The sequence below is a fragment of the Pectinophora gossypiella genome, chromosome 22, assembly GCF_024362695.1.
Source record: "Pectinophora gossypiella chromosome 22, ilPecGoss1.1, whole genome shotgun sequence".
In the NCBI taxonomy this organism is placed as follows: domain Eukaryota; kingdom Metazoa; phylum Arthropoda; class Insecta; order Lepidoptera; family Gelechiidae; genus Pectinophora; species Pectinophora gossypiella.
The window spans coordinates 4,039,345-4,066,089 of NC_065425.1; the positions used below are offsets into that span (position 1 = coordinate 4,039,345).

General features: G+C 39.0%; 1 protein-coding gene across 1 annotated transcript in view; it reads right to left on the reverse strand.

The window, feature by feature from the left end:
- The window catches only part of LOC126377002 (lateral signaling target protein 2 homolog), a 64,554-nt gene that overhangs the window by 27,492 nt on the left and 10,317 nt on the right, over window positions 1-26,745 (reverse strand). Inside the window, exon 2 of the mRNA XM_050024578.1 lies at window positions 17,656-17,796. Within this exon, the coding sequence (XP_049880535.1) occupies window positions 17,656-17,796 (141 nt within the window). The remainder of the gene's footprint in view (window positions 1-17,655; window positions 17,797-26,745) is intronic.

A 26,745-nucleotide genomic window follows, 5' to 3' on the forward strand; every position in this document is an offset into this window, starting at 1 on the left:
CTGTACAAGTTGGCTCTTCTCCCATTAGATTGAGTATATGCGCATAAGATTAAAAATACCTGATTCTACATAATATACAAACAGGCCTCTCTAAATGCCCCCCAAACGGCCTCCGTAGTCCAGTGGTTGAGCGTTAGGCTCACGATTCGGAGGACCCGAGTTCGAATCCCAGTGATCCCTAGTTTCGTTAGAATATTACATAATGATCACCTGATTCTCTGAAAGTAAGATGATCCGTGCTTCGGAAGACACATTAAGCTGTTGATCCCGGTTACTACTTACTGTTGTAAGTACGTCTCGTTATATGAGCCATGTCAGGGGCTTTTCACAACCCACACAACCCACACGATAGAAGAAGACTAAATGCCCTAAGGCGTTGTCCTGTACAACTGAGCTCGAACAAAAATAACCTAACAGGTCGACATACTTGCTTATGTACGTATGTGGGTAGTAACAGTAAAGGGCTCATCAAGAAGCGTTTATTATGCGTAAACCCTACGTCCTAATGGTTTACGCAGAATGTTTGTCTTATGCCCACATATATTTATTAATAGATTTGTAGCTAAACTTGTGAGGTAGCCTGTATTAATTGTTAAAACAACATAACGTACAATTACGCCTTTATCACTAAAGGCAGACTTCCCTCATTCTGCGCTTCTCTCTATCATCAATATAAATACATCTCAGACGACGCCCTGAGCCGAGTATCACGAGTATTTATTTTTTCGGCATACGCGCGGTACTGAACCGAAAAGCGGCGTTTCGTGCAATTATTTTGGTAGGTACTAAAAAATACACGTGGTATAGGCTAGTGGGGGGGGGGTGTAGTCTTGAATCTCACCATGTATCACAAAGGGGGAGGGGGGGATAAAATGCCAAAAAACATCACATGATTAATGGACGACCCCTAAGCACTGGGTGAGAGCCCTCAGTGCTCCCCATTTGTCGGGCTAAAATAAGTCACGTCAAAAAAATGCTGGAAATGTTATCTACATAACCTACTTTATCTCCACGTTTCAACATTACATTAACCCGAAGATTTGACAAGTCCAGATTATTGACATGTTTTGATAAATTAAAAAAATACTGTTGTTCTGTATGTGTATCTGGTGATCTGTAACACAGGCCTAAGCCTATCACAGACACCAGTCTTTCGCCTGCTTCATTAATCTGTACCCGTATACATTGGATATTGTATTTAAGTTCTAAGCTAGTGAGAGAAATAAACATTATTTTAATTTTTTATTTTACTTTTTATATTTTTGGTTGTTTTATTTCTGTGTGGAATATGTTTTTCCTTGTTGTATTTTTCTTTTTCCACATATATGTACGTACTGTACGGCAACTCTAGACCCTGTTCCTCAGCCATTATTTATACTGTGTTATTCTATTGTATATGAGTAATGAGCTAGTCACATGTTTAGTTCGGTTACGGTTCAGTGGTTACATGTCACCTACTGACTCGATTCAGCATGCTATTATTATATGGTAGTAATTACTCATAAAATGGGGAATCCCTTAGTCTCTGCCTACCCCAGTTGGAAAAAAAGTTCATGTATGTATGTATATATGTAATTACTCATTCTATAGGCCTGAAACTTGTGATATATATCATTCTTCTTCAATCGTGTGGGTTATGAGGTGATTTACCAACACGATCAACCCTGGTGTCAGGGTTATTACTGAGTCAAAGGCCCCTGACATGGCTCATGTAACGACTACATACTTACATGCCATCCGAGGCACGGATGTTGAAAACACGTGATCAGCCTGTAATGTCCTAACCAAACTAGGGCTGACTAAGTAATTTTTGTGATATGTCCCCACCGGGATTCGAGCCCGGGACCTTCCGATCGTGAGCCCAGTGCTCAACCACAGAGGCCGTTACGGTTCAGTGGTTAAATGTCACCTACTGACTCGGTTCAACATGCTATTATTATATGGGAGTAATTAAGTACTCATTCTATTGGCCTGAAACTTCTGATATTTATAATTTATTCGTACCTAGATGTTACGGGCCGATAACTTGTGTTAGTGTTTCAACAGGGTTAAAGAACTTGGAATATATTTATGGCTGCACTACACTGTAACATTACACTGGCCTGCAAAACTAAGTACTAACATAACATAAACAGCTTATATATGTCCCACTGCAGGGCACAGGAATCCCTCAATCAACCGAAGGAGGTATGGAGTAGTGTTGCCCAAAAATCGATAGTTTTACTATCGATAGTAAACAGCCAAAATCATGTACCCAACCGATAGGCCTATCGATAGCTCTTTTTTGGCGATACTATTGATAAGCAACGATAGTATCGATAATATCGATTGCTATTTTTTAAGCGATACTATTGATAAGTAACGATACTATCGATAGTTAAAAAATGAAAAACTATTGACACTATCGATAGTTCGATCGAGAACTAAGTCGTGCGACAGTCGAGCGACAGCAGCGCTCCTGTAGTGTGGCAAATCTGATTCAATGTTTATCTCACTCTTGCATTATACAAAAATGCTATATTTTGTTTCTGTCTCACAATTTAATACCACGTTAGACAAAGACGCCTTTCCTAAACAGAATTTATGACACTTGAAGTATTATCACTCATTTATTACACGAAAAATCTTTTATACAAGATCTTAGAGAAGATACTACTCAGCACTCAGCATTTTTCACCAAGTCACGCAAAATTGAAATATCTAGCCGATGTCTGAAGGTCGAAGTCGGGTCGACAGTGCGATTACCTCTATAAACATAGGTCAAATGTTTTATAGAAATATCGAATGGCGTATTAAAGTGACCTCTATAGCTGCGAAAACACTACGCCTTAACGCCGGTCCATTTTATATAATATACTTATTATCATCCGCAGATAATAAGGTCGATTTTTTTCACGCATAATGGTAAGTATATCAATCACGGATACCGACATAAAACCTTACCACATACACCTATACCTTATTACATACATATTAGGTATACGTCTCATACTGTTAATCGAAATAAATAAATTACATTATAATATTAGCGGTAAAGGAAAACATCGTGAGGAAACCCACTTCCCGAGAAATGCGGTTCGGAGGTACCTATGTGACCTAACCTGTATTGGGCTGGGTTTTCCTTCGTGGGTTGGAAGCTCAAACAGGCAGCGCTTCTGTAAAAACCCGGACTTGTCAAATCGTATATTCTTAATTGAGTTTTTTTTTTATAGCAGTAACCCGTGCTTAGGGAAACTCACAATAAGAAGATTAAATCGAAAAAAAAACTGACTCGGACGAGACTTGAACCCGCAGCTCTTGTCAAGGCGGGTCGTGTTAACCATTACACCACCGGGTCCTCCTCCTGTCCATACGAAATTATTTCGATCTGCTGCGGGTCCAAGTCCCAACTGAGTTAGAAAGGTTTTCGATTTCATTTTCTCTTATATTATTAGGTTTAAAAAAAAACAATAACTGAAGTCAATTTCGCTTTTCATCTTGTATATTAAAATCGTTTTAATAGCAACAGTACAGAGTTTCTCTACAGAGCAATTTCTATCAAATAATGAACTTTCTATATCAGAGATAGTAAGAAATGTGCTTGTTCGAAACCTGTATTAGAAGCGAACTAAGCTATTCACGAAAGTAGTACAGTAGCAAGATGGTTTCGAGACTTATCTGTACGGTCACGAGTACTAATATGTACACACTTTGAAACCACGTCAAATTAACTTTTTTGACAAATTAAACCCGTAAGTCTCATTAAATGACAAATATGATAGTGCGACAGGATTCTAAGGTGGGTACATGATATTGCTCATAACTGTACATAAATTAAAGAAGTAGTGTCACTGGTTCGGACTCTAAAGTTTAGAGTCAAGACCCGACCCAACAAACTCAAAACATATTTCATATTTCATTATTTTATTTTTTTTATTTTATTTTATTTTCTATTTTTTTATTTTATTTTTCATTTTTTTTTTTCATATTTGGATCATAGATAATTAATATCACGTGGTTTCTAGGATTTGTGCCCGGTTAATGGCAATAGGCTGGCGCCGTATAACATGGGACTTATGTAGCTGGCGAAGGGTGTATAGCTGTATACTAGATGTTTATTTATTTGCGAACTCCTCGCAGGACATTTATAGCCTTTTTAAATGTTTTCATATTTTCTCTTTTTAACAACGCTTTGTATTTTGGTTGGTTTTTATATACTTCGTGATCGTGAGGAAACCAACATTCCAGAGAAATTCATTTTCTGAGGTATGTGACCTAACCTGTATTGAGCTGGTTTTCCCTTTGCGGGTTGGGAGGTCAAACAGGCAACCGCTTCTGTAAAAAACCGGTTCTGTCAAATCTTCAGGTTAGGTAAGCGGCCCCTGTGAAAAACGGGACAATACTAGGGAGATGAGTTCATATCTCAGCTATCACCGTAGCTCACACTATACACCACTGCCTACCCCTTTGGGGATACAAGCGTGATCAGCCATGTGCCATTCCCAGGACTATTCCCTGTTTGGCAGAAAAAGGCGCAAAACTTATGTTAAAAGAGCTTTACTACCTAAATTTTATGCAGATAACACCAGAGTACAAAAAAGAACAATTTGAAAAAAGTTTTTTTTTTTGACGTGACTTATTGTAGATTTGCCGATTTACTTGGTCGGGAATTTGAAAAAAGAAAAGCAGCCAGTGTTCTTACTATTTCCCACTTTGGGAACATTCCCCGGAACCCCACATCACTGCTGTTATGGTTTTATACTTTATATACACAGACACAGAACAAAGCAAACTATAGGATATGACACACACCTAGCTACAACTATACCTACATACAGTAAGTACGACCAGATTACACTTAGTACCATACCCATAAAGGCATGAAGCCATGAAGCCACATTACGCCAATCACCGCCAGCAAATCGCGTTAGATCGCAAAAAATGCACGGATGTCGTCGGTTTTTTGTCGACGTATTTTATTGTTAGGTTCGCCTTGGATGGCATTAACTACTTGGCCGGACAAATGGGGAGCGCTAAGAGTTCTCACCCGGTACAACAACTTAAGTGGATGTTATTGGCATGGATACAAAATCATCATCTCCCTAGCATTATCCCGTTTTTCACAGGGTCCGCTTGCCTAACCTGAAGATTTGACAGGTCCGGTTTTTTACAGAAACGACTGCCTGTCTGACCTTCCAACTCGCGAAGGGAATACCAGCCCAATACAGGTAATACAGGTTAAGTCACATACCTCCGAAAATGCATTTCTCGGGAAAGCGGGTTTCCTCACGCTGTTTTCCTTCACCGTTGAGCACGTGATAGTAATTTATGATCCAAACATGAATTCGAAAACAAATTCGACAATCATTAGTTTAAGCCTGTACTGGATTCGAACCTGCGACCACAAAGTGAGAGGCAAGCGTTCTACCAACTGGACTACCACGGCTATGGCTACGGGAATGGATACCAAATGCCAATAATAAATAGTAACACACAAGTTCGAACGATTTCGAGGTACATCCATCGTAAGATGAACTAAGTGCCCACAAACCTCACCGAGCTTTCTGTTAGACCAACGTGATAGGTGGTTAGCCGTATCTATAATGGTCGAGCCATGTTAGTGACAACTGCACTTAAGATTAAATTAATAACTCATTGGTGCAAGTCCGGAACAGGGGTTCGAACCGGAGTTCCCCGTTTGAGAAGCAAGCCGGTTTTTTTTTTACAGGACCACAGTGACTAGTGAGTGAGGAGCTTCGTACGACCTGTGCTAACTTTATGTATGGTGATTACTTACAAGTCAAAACCTAAAACAAACAAAAAAGAAACTCACTATTACTACAAAACACAAACTAAAACTAGGTTTGAAATAGTATTTCGCGCCACGAAAGAAGTCGGCGGATTTTAATGAAACTAACTTGGCAAGTCATAATAATTCTATGCAGAATCTGCGACAGTAGCGCCGCGGCGTTCGGGACTTCTTTCGTATACGGATTAGTTTATCTTTTAGTCTTTGTTTTGTAGTGACACTGTCAAAGTTTATAGACACCACCTTACAAAAAAAAAAATAAGCGGTAAATATTAGAGTGCCAAACAAAGTTCAATCAAATTATTTGATAATTGGATTCAATTTCGCTTGGCTGTAAAATACTTAAACAGACGTTCACCGCTTGTTTATTTTTTATTGAAGGCGGTACCTGGCAGACATGGATTATTACTATTTGTGACGTTGCGCGTGCGACCTTACGCATGACTCATTGTGTTGTGCGCAGAACTACGCAAAACATTTTATAACTATATCGTTCAAGGTGCAACGATTACCTGTGTCCTCGGAGAACTGTTTTTATGAAGGCATTATTTAAATAGATATGTCCATATGTGAACAGCCTCCTAGGCGATTTTTTTTTATTCCAAATTCTTTTTCACAGCATGCATCACAAACGTTACGCCCGTGACCCCAATCTCCTTCTATCGTGTGGATTGTGAGGTGGAGTACCAACCTCATCAACCCTGGTGTCAGAGTTACTATTGAGCCGCCAAAGGCTCCTGACACGGCTCATGTAACGACTACTCACTTACAACATTAAGTAGTAACCGGGACAAACGGCTTAACGTGCCTTCCGAAGCACGGATCATCTTACTTTCGGACAATCAGGTGATCAGCCTGTAATGTCCTAACCAAACCAGGGGCCACAAAGTAATTTTTGTGATATATCTCCACCGGGAATCATACCCGGGACCTCGGAGGCCGTTACTAGATATCGATATGTGGACAGTTTAGGCGATATTTTTTTGTTCCATATTCTTTTTCACAGCATGCATTACAAACTTTACGCCCGCGACCCCAATGGTACTCAGAAAATAATCTGCAGTTACTGGAATAGTTTTTGTTTATTACAAGTCATTTATTATTTAAAAAAAAAAACAAGTCAATAGTACTCTAAACCAGCGAGCACGCATGAAGACTTTGACGGCATTTATGATCCAAACATGAATTCGAAAACAAATTCGACAATCATTGGTTTAGGCCTGTGCTGGATTCGAACCTGCGACCTCAATGTGAGAAGCAAGCTACCATCTGGGCTACCATCGCTCCTATAGCCGATTATATTGACCGATCGATCATAATGATTTGGTGTCAATCAAGGTCCCGAGTCAAACGATTTAAATGTGTCACTTGGGCCTAATGTAAGTATTTGGGTCACATTTTGTAGTATCTCTCTAGCGTAACCCCGTTTTCCATAGGGTCCGCTTACCTAACCTGAACATTTGACAGGTCCGGTTTTGGAGTGAGCTTAATTAAATAACAAATGGTGTACTTTGCTCGATATGCAGTGTTAGTACGAGAACTTTACTTAGGTAGTAATATGCTACTTGACAACCTAGTCAAATGAGATACTTTTTACGCAACGATAAAACGAAAGTTTTCTTTGTAGTTTTTATGGAAATACTGTCCTGTGACGTCATCAATAAAAGCTGTCAAACGTCGTACTCATTGTTACTTAATTCATGAATAAAATTCGAAAATAAGTCGAAAAATAAAATGAGATTTGATTTTTGATTATCTTAGACTGATTTCTATTTATGGATTAGCATTTTATAATTTATCTTTGACCAAGTCAAATACCCAATTAACAATGAAATACATTTACCAAATATCCTAGCCCCCTATTACACGGGATTTAAACATAAACATAGCTGGCGAGGAGTGAACGTATTACTACACACCTCTGCCTAAGTCTTTGAGGATACAGGCATGTTATATTATATTAACAAGCTTCATGAACCTGCGGGATTATCCGTTAACAAGTCGAAAATAACATACATAAACGAATATTATGCAATCCCAACAATATTACATACGGATCAAATTGATAACCTCCTTTTTTTTGACGTCGGTTAATAAAGGTACCTAGACTAGATAACCGGCGTGCGTGTATGAAGCGATTGACGAATGTGGAGGAAGCAAGAGAAGTGTGTCAGGATCGAAGCAAATAGAATACTATAGTCTCTGCTTACCCCGGTGGGAAATAGGCGTGAGTTTATGCATGTATGTGTACTAGGTAACACACAAGGCCAATTTCACAAGTAGACAATTACCAAACAAAGCAGATGCGCAATTCCACCCATACATTTACGTTACGTTTCAAGGAAGCTCAAACAAATTAAAGCGAAAGAATATTCATTTGCTTGTGACGGTGTGACGACGGCCTCGGGGCGAGGTAAGATTATTGTCATTGGAAAAATCTTAATCTCAGACGATAACCTTAGCGCATTTCTTAAATTACATTACTGATTTCGCAACTATTAGTTATATTTTATTTTTAATTTGATATAGGTAGATTTGCCTCGCCTTAGCCTATGGTTTTGGTTAAATACAAGACCATTATACACAAGAACTTATAGAGAGACAGAACATCGGCCTCCGTGGTCCAGTGGTTAAGCGTTGGGCCCACGATCCCGAGGTCCCGTGTTCAAATCCCGGTGGGAAAAAAAAATGACTTTGTGATCCCTAGTTTGGTTAGGACATTACAGGCTCCCCCGATGATCACCTGATTGGCTTCTTTTGAGACCTGATTGTCCAAAAAGTAAGATAATCCATGCTTCGGAAGGCACGTTAAGCCGTTGGTCCCGGTTACTACTTACAAAAGTAGAGTGCTAAGGACTCTCCCCACTAAACACAGGCACAGCCCACACACACCATACGAAACTTAATGGGGGGGAGGGAGAGAGAGAGAGAGAGGACAGGTATTGGTGCGGGGTGGAAAATAGCCCTTCTCCCCAGCGGTACATACATACATACATAAACTCACGCCCGTAATCCCAAATGGGGTGGGCAGAGCCACAAGTAATCAAAGACAACTTGCAGCCACTGTTGATACGAAGTCCTAAGATGGATATGATGAACCTTATGGTGATAAGGGATCAGCCTATCGCCCATAACATTAGTCCATCATGTTAGAGGACGCAATCCCTCTGTCGGTTTTTACGACATGCCCGGGAAGACAAGCAGCTGAACGTGTTCTATGTTTTTTATTTGCTCCCAGAACAGCATAGAAGCAACGGTCCTTAATATAGTTTATTATTTTTATTATTGTAACCTGGAACCTGACAGAGGGCAGCAGTAACTGTCAGTACTATTCAGAGGCGGAGGACAGGAGTCCTAGTATGGCTTTGTAATAGACTACTCTGGGCGCCATCCCACTTGCTTCAGACAGAGTACTGCGGGGCGGAAGGCAAGAGGGAAACCACTGCCCTATTTTTCCCTAAAAAAGTAGCATGGAAAATACTGCACCGACAAGTATTTGAAATATTAGATCTAAAAATGCTTACAATTTATATTATTAAAGAGGTACATTTCTGAAGTGAGTATGACATTATTAAATAGAACCGTTTTTCCCCCGAAGGGTAAAAAACGGATATTTAGGTTTCAGCCGTAGCTTGAACCACTTTGTCACTTTGTGAGATAACACCCTTGTAATCCAGCCTTATTGACTGTCAAATACGTTTCTACTAATGCCACCTGGCGGCAATCGTGTGAATAACTTTCCACCCGACCTCAGCGCCAGGCTGTTGTTTCCTCAGTACCAGTGCCGGCAAGGCCTTCAGGCGTGGTTCAAGCTACGGCTGAAACCTAAATATCCGTTTTTTACCCTTCGGGGGAAAAACGGTTCTATTTAGGTGTTCGAGCCTACGCTTGAACCACTTTGTGAGACGTGTTTGACTTCTGCCGGCGCTGAGTCGGGTATTAAAAGAAACAAGAATGTACCAAATGTAATTTTGATTTAATAATAATTAAAAAAAAAAACAAAACAAAACACTATTTCGTAAACCTTCTGGGATTTGTTACATAATTTATGGAATTGAAAACATTAATCAACAGGTATGAAACAATTTGTCATCATGGATGGAGCAAGTGAAGTCGGATTAGGTGGGATGTCTCGGTAGTAGTGATTAAAAAGAGTATTTTTTGATTTCCAATTACCGCGTTTCACCACGTCGTCGATGTCTATTCGCGCGTTTATCAAATTGTCCGTAGCAACGGCGGCTCGGATGCTGCCTGCGGAAGATGAGATAGTTGCTTCTTTAAAGAGGATTCTCACCCATCCTGCGATTACAGATCGAGATGCTTCTCGAACAGTCCCTCTAGTTGTAATGAACAGGCTTTTCAAATTTTTCGCCTTCCGCCGATCTTGAGTTAGGGAAATAAGTTTTTTCGTCCAATATACTGGATCTAACCTGTTCACAGAAATGTTTCTTAAACACCATCCAGATTGCCTATGATTGGAATTATCTGTTTTAGACCCAAATTTTGGCCAAAAGATTAACTCCTCATCTCTTTCTTCAAAGTGATTAGAGTCAATGCTGAGAAGAGTTAAATCGTGAACTCTTCTGCCTGATGCTAATAATAGTAATATGCAGGTATGACGAGAAATAGCGAAAAGACTGTTCTCATTGATGGCATATTCTTGAAGAAACGATATTAGCTCTTCCATTCTCCAACTTAATGGTTTCTTGGCTGGAGGTTTCTGAGTAAGTATGCCCTTTAGCGTACGAACAACAATAGGATGAGACGCCAACGAAGAAGACTTGTGCGGGTTCGCAAACGTAGTCACTACTGATTTGTGTAATAATATTGTTCTCGGAGCCAAACGTTGGACTTCAAAAAGGTGACAAAGATATTTTGCTAAGTCGTTTGGATTGGGGTTATCAATTGCGATATTCAGTTTGGTTGCCCAATTACACCACCTTTTCCAAGCTGGACGATATGTTCGGAGTGTTGAACTTCTCCAAGAAGCTTCTAATATTTTCACTTCTGACGCGCTCCATCCTGTGGTTTCAATGGCCCAGCCCGTACCTTCCAGACCTGCAAATTGAGTTGGTCCACTCCTGGTGGTGGGAGATTTGTCTGCAGATCTATCAAGTTCGCTCGGAGGTGTGGTATAATCCACGGTTGTTCGATCGCGCGCCTCTTGACTTCTGGCATCCAGAACGCCTGGCTCCAATTGGGAACAATGAGAAGGTAAAGCCCTGTGGATGTGTCCAGGTGCCGAAGTATCCGCGGTATTAAAGCTGGAGGGGGAAATATCCAACCTAGGTTGAAATGCCAAGCTCTGCTGAGAGCATCCGTGAACTGACTGACGGGATCCGCTGCGTCTTCGCTGACATATTTCTGGACTACAGCTGAACGATCTGATGCAAATAGATCTATCTCTGGTCGACCTAATTTGGCGAATATGGCGTTTGTAATAGATTTGGTCAGATGCCACTCCGGAAGTTTCTTGGCCCTCGATAGACCGTCCGCCAAACCGTTGCATGTTCCGGGGATATAACGAGCCGTCATCTGACAACCGTGACGCTGGCATAGTTCGAGGATCAGCCTTACAGTGCGTAGAAGTCTCAGGGATCTTGTGCCGCCTTGTTTTGTTATATAGGCTACCGACTGCCCATGCAGTTGCGGACTTAGTTGTTTGAGAGTTTCGAACACAGCCCAAAGTTCCTTTTGGTTGGAGTGCCATTTTTTCTGAACACTGGTCCACTGCCCCCACAACTTTTGACTGTTCGCTATGGCTCCCCAACCGAGATCTGCAGCATCGGTAGTAATAAAAATTGTAGGGTCTGGTTGATGAATGGAGGAGTGCATGCGAGCGTTTTTTGACCACCAATTCAGTTCCTCTAAACTTCTTCCGGGAATAGGCATTTTTCTGTGAGGATTGGCTCGAGGAAGTTTGTTCGCGTCCATTTGCAAGATTCGACAATGTAATCTTCCCAGGGGAATTACGAATGCTGCGAAATTGAGTTTCCCCAAAATGACTTTTGCGTCGTGCCAGCTCCAGAACTTTCGCCTCAGACAGTTTTGGCATAGATTTACGATCTGTTGGCATTTTGCATGCGATAACATCTTTTGATTGTTGATTGTGTCCCAAATAATACCTAAGTATTCTAGGCATCCTGTTGGTTCCAGTGATGACTTCTTTCGATTGACAGACCATCCTAGTTGTTCTAGCTTGTCCAAAACAAATCTTGCTTGGTTTTTGAGCGTTTCTGGATCTTGATGCATCATCAAAAAGTCGTCCAAGTAGACTACAATTTTTACATCGTTTTGCCGAAACCAGTGTGCTAACCAGCTGGTTACTTTTGCGAACGCTGACGGTGCACTGGATAGGCCGAACGGCAGGCAGCTCATTTCGAACACCTTGCCTTCGTAAGCTAGAGAGAGGAATCTGCGATGCGAAGGGACTATTGGTATGTGGTAATATGCTTGCGAAATGTCGATTTTCACCAACCAGTCTTTTTGGCTCAGAACTGATGGGATTCGAAAGTGGTTTAATAGGCGAAATTTGGGAGTGTAAACAAAATGATTCAGTCTTTTTAAATTGAAGATTGGCCTGCTTGATCCGTCGGTCTTCATTCTTAGAAACATTGTTGACAAAAACCCTGTCTCGTGTTTGCTTTTTATGAGCGCACCCGAGGCCAGCATGTTGTCTATTTCCATTTTCATCTGTTTCGAAGTTCGCGTTTGAAATCTTTCCAAGTTCATTGCAAGGTTTATTAACAATGGTTTTTTCCAAAATGGGATTCTGTATCCTGATATTATTTTTAGAATTGATGGTGGGGCCCCAATTAGCGACCAATCTTCCAGGTGATACTTTAATTGTCCTGCTTCGAAAGCATTCGAGTCACAATCGTTTGTTTCCCTTCCATTTCTGCCCTTGGGAGATATTCTTGTCTTGTCGGTCATTTGTTGCCGGAGTCCGCTTATTGTTTGACGTGTTTGGCATATTATGGGAGGTATTATAACGCTTCTTGTAGGGCTCCTTTTTGATATTCCTTCTGTCTCTCTTGTAGTCTGTCTTTGGCTTAGTAAAAGTTTTCTTGAATGGAAAAAACTTATGTATACCACCTTGGTCCTTAACTGCTTGGGACAGGTCCGGTTCCATAAAAAGGTGCGTCTCTCATGGAGGAATGCTATGAATAACTTCGTGTAATACCTTATTTTTCATCTTATAAATGTCTCTTCTTTGCTGAATAACTTCAGCTCGACGGCCGCACACGTATTGCAGCAGAGCATCAGAGTTCTTACGAAACTTGGAGTTATTTGCCAGGAACTCTTCTCCCACCTTTTGTTTCAGATCTTGCGGAAGCTTGTCGCAAAGGTCCTGGAAATGTTTTCGCTGTTGCAATAGACCATTGGATATAGCTCCCAGTGTGAGATCGAATCTTTCCAAAAGAGAGACGGAACTCCAGCTAGGAGTGATGCCAGCAAGATGATTATTGACCTTTAGGGAACAGAACACAGGAGATGCCTGAAACTGTTTTTGAACATCCGCGTATCGAATGTTTTTCCAGCTCTCGGTACCTAGTCTTTGACAGTTTACCCCTTGCCTGACTAAACCAGGATCTGCTTTAGTAAACTTTGCCTCAACTTCGGTAGTATTTGGGGTGAAGTCGTAACAAATTGTAGCAGCCTCAGTAGCTGAATTTTTATCTGCGTCCTTGGCGGCTTGTAAAGCGCATAGACGTCGTTCAGCATCTGCTATTTCCGCCTTTATTGCTTGTTCCAGGGATGAACATTCCGATGAAGGCGGTGCCGATGGTGGTGGATGATGGTCTTCGTCCTCCTCTTGAGTACTGTCTGGCATGGAGTCAAACGACGCATTTAAGTCCATTCTACTTTCGCTGCTTGCATGATGCCTTTCTTCTAGGTCGGCAATCCTCTTGCTTTGATCACTAGAAACTGCCAGTAATTTATTAAATAGCTCTAGCTGTTGTTGGAATACAGACGCTAGCAGATGGTCATTACTGCCTTGGCCGAGAGCTTGGCGCTTTTGGGGTGTGGTGTCTCTACTTGACTCCTTACGTCTCTTACTAGACGACGATGAAGTGCTGCCTTCGCCTTGACTCTTTAGTAGTCTAGCTGTTGCCTCGCGGTTGCGGAGGGTCGGTTTCAAGCCCCTAATAGTGCCCATAAATTCATTGTATGAAGGAGCATGAATCTTCTCCATTATGCTGTGAGGGGAGTAAAGCAGAGCTCTTCCTAAAGGCCACCCCAGTAGGATTCTTCTTATTGCCCGGTAGCTTCTTTCTGAAAGATCGGTCGCCTTCGGATTAAAAGCCCGCGCTAAATCTATTGTTGGGATCCCGAATCTTAGTTTGCCGTCTGTCTTGGGAGACAGTTCTTCACCGAATAGATCTTCAAATGAGTAGTTGATTACTTTCTACTCGACCCAACCGTTTGGGAAGTTATCATCAATCGTTCTTACTATGGCTCCGAAGGCTTCAACGTTCTCTTCTGGAATAAACTGCGCCAGCTCACCCATGGTCGTCATAGACGATGACGATGCCATGTCTGTAAGTAAACGAAAGACTTTGAGCTCAATTTTAAAGTCATGACATTTATTTTTATTTATTTTGAAGAACTCGTATTCATGTCGTGTTATTTGAGACGACGTATCAGTGTCGTTTTAATGAGACGACGCTACGAATCAATGTCGTCTCAATCGGAGCGACGTCATACGAGGTGACGTCGTGAAACGTCATGTCGTTCTCTCCGAGTCGACACGACGTCTTATTACTTATTATGTTATGACGGTACCTATTGAGGTAACTGCGTCTCGTCGCCGGGCCATGGGCGCCGGGCGGAATTATTGTAGACATAATACGTAATAAAAGGTAGGTAGGTACACAAACTTACTTGCGAGATTTGAGAGTTCCGTTGTGTACTTGTTACTCGGCTGGATTACGAAAGCGTACTGAGGAAACAACAGCCTGGCGCTGAGGTCGGGTGGAAAGTTATTCACACGATTGCCGCCAGGTGGCATTAGTAGAAACGTATTTGACAGTCAATAAGGCTGGATTACAAGGGTGTTATCTCACAAAGTGACAAAGTGGTTCAAGCGTAGGCTCGAACACCTAAATATCTAAATTCAAAAGACATCAAATAAAAGTTATCAAACTCTGGCCTAGACCCGTTATGACTAATGACACTAAAAGTCTAAAACTCGCAAATCTGAGGTAATTCTCACGATCGAATCCAAACAAGCGCACAAAGGTTACGATTCACATGACTCATTCAATTATAACTTGATCTGATTCACAATATGCTATTGTATTTGTGTATTTACCAAAGATAAGCAATTTTGAGTAAATTTGACTCTAAGTTTTAGAAAAGACGGGTTGTTGAGGTTGGTAATTCACCTCACAACCCACGCGATAGAAGAAGTATCAAAAGAGTGGCTGCAAATTACCTTCTTATTATTTTCTGTAACCCTGACACCAGGGTTGATGGAGTTGGTAATCCACCTCACAATCCACACGATAGAAGAAGAAAAGAAGTTTATTTTCTGTTCTGCCCACCCAAAAAAGAATTGAGGGCCAAGTTTATGTATGTATTAAATTATTCATTATGCATCCTTTGTAGATAACTAATCTGATCAAGATCACAACTCATAAGTATGTATTTATTTCTTCTCGTTTCCGACACAATAATGAAATTCAGCCGGCGAACAGACGGAGCGTGAAACGTTTCATAATCAGATGATGTTATCGTCAACATATTACATCGTGGAACAGCCCGGACAAGAGTGTGTATCGAGATACAAATATCTAGTTCTTACCGTGTGCCACCTAACGCGTAAGTGTGAGCGAGACAGTCTGCGCGCGCTCCCTCACTCCTTAAAGGCTTACGGTCATATAGGGTGGTATTGGTGCTAATTCCTATAAATACCATAAATTTTATTTTAAGTTATATCTGTAATTTTCTTATCCGCCGGAAAGGAAAGGGACGGGTAATCGACAAGCATAAAATTTATGGAATACACGTCAATTTCAAGCATAAATCTAAAACAACCGTCTAAACATTTTACATCGGCCAATAACCCGACAGAATTAAGTTGACAGCACACGTCAAACGTTTTGCATACCAGCGAGATACCTACTTTTCGATTCCCACACTTTGTACGTTTAAAAAATGTTTGAGTATTTACAATTAAGTACATACACACGAAAACTCACACCTATAGTCACAAATGGGATGGCAGACCTATAATATACGCTGTGTACGAATACCCCTGTGTGTTTATAGGTCTGCCATCCCATTTGTGACTATAGGTGTGAGTTTTCGTGTGTATGTACTTAATTGTAAATACTCAAACATTTAGTAAACGTACAAAGTGTGGGAATTAAAGCATGAAAAGGTCAAGGAAAAACTAAAAGTGGACAAAGGCGGCTTTATCTCCTTAGTAAATATATCTTAGGGTGATATTAATAAACTAATCTCAGCTTCGAGACTGCCCTCAACAGTGTGACAGTTCTTCATTGATTTATCACTACCGTAGATACAGCGCTTGATTCAAAAATGCGGCGAAAACTTGGCGCTTGTTTAGCTATACATTCGCACACAGCGGTAATCAGCACCCGCGACAAAGTCGAACATGTACCCTCGATATAATCCGCGCCGCGCGCGACTTGTATCTCATGCCGCCCGAGTTGACTACCTCAAAATTTTAATTTATACACAAGTAATATAATAATTTTGGTATATGTAATTAGTTAGCTTTTTTTTATTTTATTTAAGCAATAAAAGGGTACCTTTTATGACAAGCTTCGTTAGAACTTGTTGTTGACTTCTTTGCTTATTTTTGCATTAATTATATACCTATTAAAGAACTTTTTTTAAACACACTAATATAATTTATTTAAATTACAAATTAAACATTAATACAATTATAAATTAAAGAACTTGTAATATTAGTTTATACAGTACAAAACTGACCAGTTTACTTCATTCAATTAATCTTTAGGTGTCACATTTTTGAAAATATTTAAGCATTTTAATTTGTATATTCTTTTCATGTGGGAAAAAATATATAATTTTAAATGTGGGAAAAATATGACACCATATTTCCCGCCCGCTATCTCTGTAAAAAGTTCGCTTGTCGTGGTAAAACCCACTATTTAAGTAAAACCCTTTTGCCAGGTCTTTTCAAATTTCGAAATGGCAACCCTACGACATCAAGAAAATCGACTGGCTTGAGCAGTTTTAAAACCCGTTTATTATAAATTTCCTGATCCCATGGTTATATAAGCACACATAATAAATGTGCATAGATACTCACACTCGTTAATCCCCTTCAAAAAAGGCAAATATTATTTAAAAACACAGTACCTATGCAGACGTTCAGAAAGACATATTACTAAATCTAAGAAGCGTATATATAACATGCATAATTTACTTCATATGTAACATAACAACAGACGATTTATTTATACTCTTGAGAAATCTTCCATACACTTTACGAATAATGATATAAATTATAGTTATGAGGATAGGATAATACATGATAAATGTGTACATAATGCCAGTCATGATGTTGTAACGCCTTTGCTTATTCTGATCGGAACGGAAAATCTATTATTAGTCTTAATACGGACCTAATACATCGCAAGAAAAAACACTTTCACAATTATATTCCTAATTGAGCTATCCATCGCAAGACGAACTGGGGCTCCAAAAAAGGCTACACAAAACGCGTAGCAGAGGCCGTTATAAACAACCCTTACCTGGGCGCGTAGCAGAGGCCGTTATAAACAACCCTTACCTGGGCGCGTAGCAGAGGCAGTTATAAACAACCCTTACCTGGGCGCGTAGCAGAGGCAGTTATAAACAACCCTTACCTGGGCATGCCGCAGTTGGTTGACCAGTGTGGAGCACCGTTCAGGGTCCTTGCGGCCATCGAACGAGTCCAACTCAGCCGCGACCATGTTGAGCGCATCATCAGCAAAGAAGAACTGCGCTAGAAGCGAGCGGTCGTCCCTCTGTAACAAATAGAGAAGATTATTAGAGGAGTGGAATAATTATTGTCTCCAAACACAGTTTTCTCTCACACCCGTATCCTAACACCCGCATTCTAAAGGTGGGTACTGGCCGGTGTTACGAGGCGTATTGTACGGTCACGAGCATTAATATGTATACACTTTGGTACCATATCACATTAACTTTTTTGACAAATTGAACTGTAAGTCTCACTAAATGTCAAGTATATTAGTGCGACAGAGTCCTAAAGTGGGTACATTATATTGCTCATGACTGTACCATTCGAAGCGAGCATGATATGTTACGTCATGTGCTTTAAATCGGTGTTGATGCTCGCTACGAGCGTCTTATTTCCCTGTACTACCAGCACGAATGCTCGCTGTGTAATGTTACATTACACCTCGTAACATTGGTCAGTACCCACCTTAAGACATTCACTCGACTCTTCCTCCACTCTACTCGGCCTCAGCTGAGCATTTTGCTATTATAAGTTGATATACGTCTTCGTCTTAAGGACTTTACTCACTGGAGTCGAGCATATCATACTACCAACACAATAATACGCAAAATAGTGACGTCATGCCATACTAGAGTAAACTGGAGTTACGGTTGAGACGCCGTTTAAGAATACCGATTTTGAGCTGAGTTTTGAATTGGTTTTGTGCTGAGTTTTAGTCATAATCGATTATTATTGTTAGTGGTACATTTACACTACTCAGTAGACATTTTTTGGGCAACACAATTACGCATACTCTACAAAGGGCAAAGTGAGCATGTTAGGAGCCTTTCGCAGCGTACCTAATAGTAACCCTGAGTGAGATGAGATCGGTTATTGTGCTCATTGTATAATAAAACCGTGACAACCGTGAAAGTGACAGGTAGCATTTCAAGGTTAGCCCAGCTGACGTCATCCCACCCGATGTTGCCAAAATAATTACCCACGTCCAATGTTTTTAAATTACCTTGCAAGGAAATTTTGAACTTTTAGTAAAATATTAACGCGGTTTGATGATTTTTATATATGTGACAAATAATAGTAATTAAATACATTAGTCAGTAATTCACTTAATTTTCAATAATAAAATTTACGTCCTTGGAATGTTGGAGATACCAATTTAATGGTAACACTTCGCCATCAAGGGCTAGAAATGGCGGCTTGTCAATGTTTTGAGCATACCTGGTCTTCTTATACCATTATTGCGATCACAACCTACAGTCATGAGCAATATCATGTACCCACTTTAGAACCTTGTCGCATTTATTTTACATTTAATGAGACTTATGGTTTAATTTATCAAAAAAGTTAATGTGACACGGTTTCAAAGTGTATACATATTAGTACTCGTGACCGTACACGAGAGAAGGTTCTCTCGTGTATGTTGTGAAGTAAATGATCGACCTCATCAACCGTGTAGTAAGTTTCTAGACTACCTATTACGTTTCTTTTTGGAGCATAGAAACAAAGTACACAATATTCTAGAAACATAAGGAAAATGCATCATCAGAGAAAAAAAATGTTAAGCCAATTTTTCACGGCATTTGTTCGTGACTAACAATGACGAACGGATGTTTTGAGAAACTAATTTTGTTTTTCCGCCACGTGCATAATGATGACACGTATTCTTAAAACATTTCAAATGCTGAGATCCAGAAGACTGCCATTGGCAGAAATGTGATCATACAAAAACCTTTCATCGAGAATTAAAAAAAAAAAATAAGTATTAAATTGATCTATGACGAGTCTTCCAAAATCTGTTTATTTATGTTCAAGATTTCGTGATGTATTATTCGGTAAAATTCCACGTTGCCAAGACAACACATTCTTTTTTGCACCCCAGAGATTCAATAAACATAAAATATCAAAACGCTTAACATAAACAATTATGTTTAATAACAAGTCTCTAATTCTGAGATCACGAATTTTGTCCAACGCTCTTGAAATTATGATTAAATAATTATTAATACCTACGAAGTCGTTAATACATTAGAGAGTAAGAAAATTGTTACTAACAAACTATGGTCAAATGTCTGAAAATAAAATAAATAATAATAATAGGCTAGTTTCCAACTTGTGAAATTAGTTACTTTTTACTACACATCAAAACATAAAATTACTATGGAATTTGTATGAAAAATCACACGTCTTGGAAAACGTGATAAAATGTCGGACTTATTATTACGTTTTTATTGATTAAAATTCATAAATAATAAATAGAAAAACGAAAATGTTTTTCCTTAGTTTTAGACCTGTCTTTATTTAATAATCAGATTTTTTTTTTAATTTATCTTGAACTTAGTACACGACCCAATTATTATTGTTTATAAATTCCCATCACGTGCGTCTAACAGAAAGCTCGATGAGGTGTGGGTACTTACTTCATCTTGCAATGGACTGTAATGTAATGTAATGGAATGTACTTCTGACTACGCCAATTGGGATGTAACCGTTAGCTTATGTATATAAGTAAGTAATGTATAAATTCATACGAATTTATAGACAAGAAAACTGCTTCGCGTAAAGAAAATTGTTGTTGAGGAAAACTTCACCCATGTTTACTTACTTGTCATTCTCGAATATGGTTTAAATAAAGATAAAGATAAGTAGGTACATAAAAAACGGTATATTAAGAGAATATTCATAATTCAGATTATAAATCACATATTGACGTCATTTTTGTACAATATGTCCTCGTACATTTCGATAAGATTCAACCTTGCCTTTTCAAGCCTTCTTTCTTGGATGAATGCCAATATCTGCAGAATATACTTCAATGGCTCCACTTATATTCATTCTATATAAAATAAATAAAACAGTTTCGAATTTATTATGAAACGTATTATGTAATACTAGATTACCATCCGCGAGTATGTCTTTAAAAGAGTCATGTTAAGGGCCTTTGGTGGTTTAATAATCAGACCAGAATGGATAAGGTTAATCCACCTCACAACCCACACGATAGTAGAAAACACGTTTGCGAGGACTTCGATTCTCGCGCGCGGGACTGTTTATTTAATCTCTAAATAATAATAAAAAAACTATCTGTTCCTTCCCAGGAATTCTTCAAAACCGACGTATTAGTTTTACCTTCGCATTTATAACACGTAGAATTTTATAAATGCGAAAAATATCTATGAGCATTCTTTTTCTTGCAGATCTGAAACTACGATGATACATAGACCTTCACAAATATAATGCGATGATCTCAACCGCAGATCATAGAAACAAGGGAGATATGCCCTCAGCACTAAATCACACGAGTCCGCATGTCGCCTGTTAACTCACGTCGGCGTGTGAAGCGGCCGCACCAAGACATTTCTGGCTGAACCGCTACATCGACTTACCCGCCGTTCATTGCGTAGTAACACAAGCGCTAGTTGAGGTTGCGCGATGCAATAAAAACTTTATAATACGATCGACGCCTCATGTAATATGCCCGTTTTGTGCATATTTCGGTGCCACCGAGTATGCTCCCGCGGCATCTCTTTATAATAAGAATTCTTCTGATCTCAACGAAAACTGATCTCATTCTGGCACAGCTCTGAAACTTCGTACAAAAATCTTGTGTTCTTTCTTACCCGATTACCACGAGTGTGCAAATTATAAATACGTAATTTAGTGAAAATCTACAGACATGCAATTTCTTACAACATAACACAGCATAGCATCACGCCTGTAACTCCGAAAGGATAAGCAGAGGAGTTTAGTACACGCGAGGAGTCTATTTCCATTAACCGGGCACAAATCCTCGAAACCACGTGATATCAATTATCTATGATCCAAACATGAATTCATTGGGATTCGAACTTGTAATACTACGATGTAAGTCACTCGTCCGAACAGGGCTACCACTGTTCAAATTCTTACAATAATCAACACTACATAGTATAAAACAAAATCGCTTTTTCTGTCCCTATATACCTATGTACGCTTAAATCTTTAAAACTACGCAACGGATTTTGATGCGGGTTTTTTTAATAGATAGAGTGATTCAAGAGGAAGGTTTATATGTATAATAACATCCATTAAATAGTGGAGAAATACTGTTATTTTTGAGGTTTTTAATGTGACGTCGTAAATAATTACATTTTTTCCTCAGCATTGCACCCGTGGGAAGCCGGGGCGGGTCGCTAGTAAAAAAATAAATGAAAAAAAATAATAAACCAGTTATAGATGCATTAAAACAAAACAATGCTCAATTCAATTTGCGATAACAAACGCGACATGTTGGAGGTCACGGAGATTGATAATAAGTAATTTTAAAACAAAAGATTTGATAACATCTATTATCACATTCAAGGTTGAATGAGGACGGTTTTGGTGGCAATACATACATGAAATTCGTTTGTAAACACACGTTCCTGAGCTGTACTGTAAATCAATCTTTTTTCTGTCTTGTCGTATTTTATACTACGATAAATAAATAACAAGGACAGAAAATATAATCTGAATTCTAAATACAGCCTTGTGTGAAAGAGACAATAACAAATAGCGTCCTACTGTCAGTATCATCACCTAAGTGTTTAAAAACATCATAATATTCCATTCATTATCCATTAGGTAATTAAAGTAGTACAGTACTTAGCAAGTTCAAACTACCAAACCATGTCAGTAAACAAAAATTCACGCCCGTAATCTCGAATAGAGGTGGGCAGAGCCACAAGTAATAAATGCAGCCACTGTTGATACGAAGTCTTAGTGGTTTTGTTTTATTGTGATTATCACGTGCTCTGCCGTGAAGGAAAACATCGTGAAGAAACCCACATTCCCGAGAGATGCATTTTCGGAGATATGTGACCTAACCTGTACTAGGCTGGTTTTCCCTTCGCGGGTTGGAAGGTCAGTCAAAAACCGGACCTGTCAAATGTTCAGGTTAGGTAAGCGGACCCTGTAAAAAACGGGATAACGCTAGGGAGATGATGATGACTGTTGGTACGAAGTCTTAAGATGGATATGATGGATGTTATGGTGACAAAGGATCAGCATATTACCCATAATATTAGTCCATCATGCTGGAAAAGACGCAATCCCTCGGTCGGATTTTACAATATGCCCGGGAAGACAAGAAGCTGAACATGTTCTATGTTTTTTTTTTTATATCTCTCGTGATTGAAAGTAAACAATCAGATTGAAAGTGAAGGAAGGGCGATTCTCAAGAGCGAAGTCTCAATAGCCGAGGAGGATATCGAAACATAAACAAATCTGACAAAGGTGAAACAAGAAATGAAAATGGAAACATGTTTTGCTTGGGGATTTTTACTTTTGAAGGTTACAATGTGCTCAGAACTCAGACGATAGAGGAAGACATAAATTTTAATTATAAAAGCGCCGTGCTTAAATATCTAAGTATTAAATAACTTGTAACGTTGTAGGTATTTATTGGTAAGTTGTACTTACAGTTTGCACCCGCAAACTTTTAATTTTTACATATTTCCTCGCCTTATGGTTGTCTGGAAGAAATCGCTTTAAGCGATAAGGCCATTTGCCATGTACTTAGTTAAGAGTCTTTTGTAAATATTTCCTTTTATTTTGGTGCAATAAAGTATATTTGTATTTGATTTAAAAGATGTGTTGCTGTTGCAATTTCTGATCATATCTTCTCCTCGGCCATAACACCTTCCGAAATGTAAAATTGTCCTTTAACTACTTTATCCGTGTTAATTAGGAACCTTAATTAAATGATTCTGAAAGAATCATAAAATAACCTAGAAGAATCAAAGCAGGACAAAATGATCCATTTAAAACTAAAACGGTAACAGTAATTGACAGTACCGTATTTACCGAAAACCCATTTGTTCATAATGTTCAAATACAAATGATAAATAATTCGATACATGTCGACAACCAATTAAAACAGTGGAATATTAACATGACACAGTTAATAGATGTAATTATTATGATAGCGAGCGGTACTACATTCTATATGTTGTACATAATTGAAGTGTTCGAGTCATTTTGTGGCAAATAATACCTGTGTTATCTACTCATTTTAAGTACTATCATTTTTATCTCAGACATGCCCGTTGCGAAATAATACTCAACAGCAAAAAAACCCCAATAATGAGATCAATACAAATTGTCACTCGTGTAAAAATAATGTCCGTATGACGTCAGTGTTTCAAGGAGAATCCAATCCATTTTCCTCAAACGCAAGCCGGTTTACATTCTGCAGATTTCGTCCATAATTTTGTTTTTTTTTATTGGATTTTACGACCCCTATAACGTCTCACTTCGCGTCGAAGATATAATACACAATCCTTCTAACGACTGTAACAACATGCTCGGTAACAAGCAACTGGCCGCATTTTATGTTTTTGTTTCTTTTGGGCCCTATTACATCTATCAATCTTTCGTCAATCAAGCAGTTCTACTAAGGCCGACCTTTCTTTGCAGTATGAATCATGAATGACATGATTGACGATAGATTGATAGATGTAATAGAGCCCCTGATGCAAAACCAACAGAGAATCAAATTCAAATACATGGATCCCTTGGAAGTTTGTCTTACTATTTCAGTGAAAGGATTTCTCAACCCACAGAAGACTTCTACGCAATATACGAAAGAAAGGTGTCACAAACAGTAATCAAGGACTGTTGAATTGTTATTCAATAGGTTTTAAGATATATATCTTAAAACCTATTGCTACAACATTTTTTATGTATTAAGGATACAATAAAGCTAGCGAAACCTACAATCACCAATACAATCTACAAGTAAAATTGACCTCGACATTGGTAGCAATTGAAATAGAGATTAGTTTTTTACGACCATTATCGAACGACCACGATGATGATTCATCAGTTGAAAGGAAAGCTGGTCTGGATTTTATGATCAACTAGCTTACCGGCCGCGACTCTGTCTGTGGATTTCGGTTATCGCCCGCGACATGATGTTTTTTTACTCACATTTTCAGCTGATCTCTACGTTAAGCAGTTGATCCCGTACCATTATTTACTTAAGTAACCAGGGGTTGATGTCTCACACGAGAGAAGAAGATCGATTTCCGGGATAAAAACCACGCTATGATATTCCCCGGGTCTCAAATTTTCGGTTTAGCAGTTTAATCGTGAAAAGCTAACAGACAGTATTATCAATAAGTATCAGTATGGATAGTCGACTCGTATACTTCAGAATGTAGACTTAGAACATAAATCTGCTATTTATTACGAAACGATTACGTTCGAGCTCAAATAACATTTTTGGTTGGGAATTTCACTTAAAAGTTACGTGAAAGTTAAATCTATTGGATGATGTAAAGATCTAACAAATATTCGTACCAAGAATAGATATTTTGGTTGTGTGGGTGTCTTATCTATCTCGCCAGGGATAAAGAGTAAGTCTAGATAAGTATATAAAACCCTTCTTTTCTTGGTATTATGATGATAACTCGAGAACGTCAGTCGAGAGACAAACAGTCCACGCTATCCCCTTAGTTATTAGCGTCATTTAAGACTAAAGTAAGATTCAGAGGGGGTGAGATCGATACGAATTAGTGCGGGGCGGAGATTACCATTCTTTACGTAGTATTATTCTTTTTTCACAGGGTCCGCTTACTTAACCTGAAGATTTGACAGGTCCGCTTTTTTACAGAAGCGACTGAATCTGCTTGTTGGAGCATACAACCCGCGTAGGGAAAACCAGCCCAATACAGGTTAGGTCACTTACCTCCGAAAATACATTTTTCGGGAATGTGGGTTTCCTCACGATGTTTTCCTTCACCGCTGAGCACGTGATAATCATTTATGATTCAAACGTGATATCGAAAACAAATTCGACAATCATTGGTTTAGGCATTATGCTGGATACGAACCTGCGACCTCAAAGTCTACGAACGTTCTACCAACTGGGCTACCATGGCTTGTCACAGTATAGGCTGTCTAATTTAATTATTCAAGTTATATTTAAGAGTAAAACCCATCTAAATACTGTACTTACTGCGATAATATATGTGGGTTTCTTTGTTCTATACCTACTCTACCTATTAAATATTTACTAGCCAACTAACTTTCTTACTTGTTATGCATAACAGCATTAAAGTACAAATGATATACATGCAATGAATGCAAAATATTATCATTGTTTTGTTCTAAGAACATTGAACACATAAGATAAAATATTGTTTCAATTCAATGTTGGCGGCGAATAGTTATTAGAATTCAACGTAGGCTCAATTTAATAGCGTAAGACGAATACTTAGTTATTAGAATACATCGTTACCTTTGGCACTATGACTGTTTGTTTGATTCATAGAAAATTCAATAATTATAGCTACTCCTAGTTAGGCTTAGTACTCGTTACTAAGCTGCGAACCCATTTGTCAAAATACTCAAATACGCAAACTTGTATTTATAGGTTGTTTGTGAATTTATAAATGTAGGTTTCCATAACATAAGCTCACAACTACAGTGATAGTAAGAGGTAGGGAATGCATTCCTGACTAGAGATCACAAATTCGAGATCCGGCGGGATTGGAAATATTAATCGCGCGACATGACGAAATGTTCAGGATCGAAACGATGAAAACTGGAGGTTAATTATATTTTTTTTAAAAGAGAACAAAGACCCTTATTCTTCAATATTACTAACTAAGTTTTAATAATTAAGTTTTATTTGGAAATTTACAACAAACAAAAGAACAAATAAAAGAGAAGGTGCAGGTCGTTTCGTATCGGGAGGTGAAGGTTTTGGCGGGAAGAAGAGAGGAATGGCGGTTACTCCACCGACAAGAGCGCAGCTCTTAAATAGAGAGAGAGAGATTTGGAAATCAGCCAAAACAAAAAGTATAACTCAAGGAGATTCGTCCTATCCCGTCAACCTCGATTGGGATCTCGTCATATTATGCTTCGGGATTGATCCCGAAATTAGTCGAAATCGTGTGAGATCGGGAATGCATTCTCTAGCCAGAGGTGTCACCTTCGCAGGATGACCTGTTTACCTATGCTTCACCGAGAT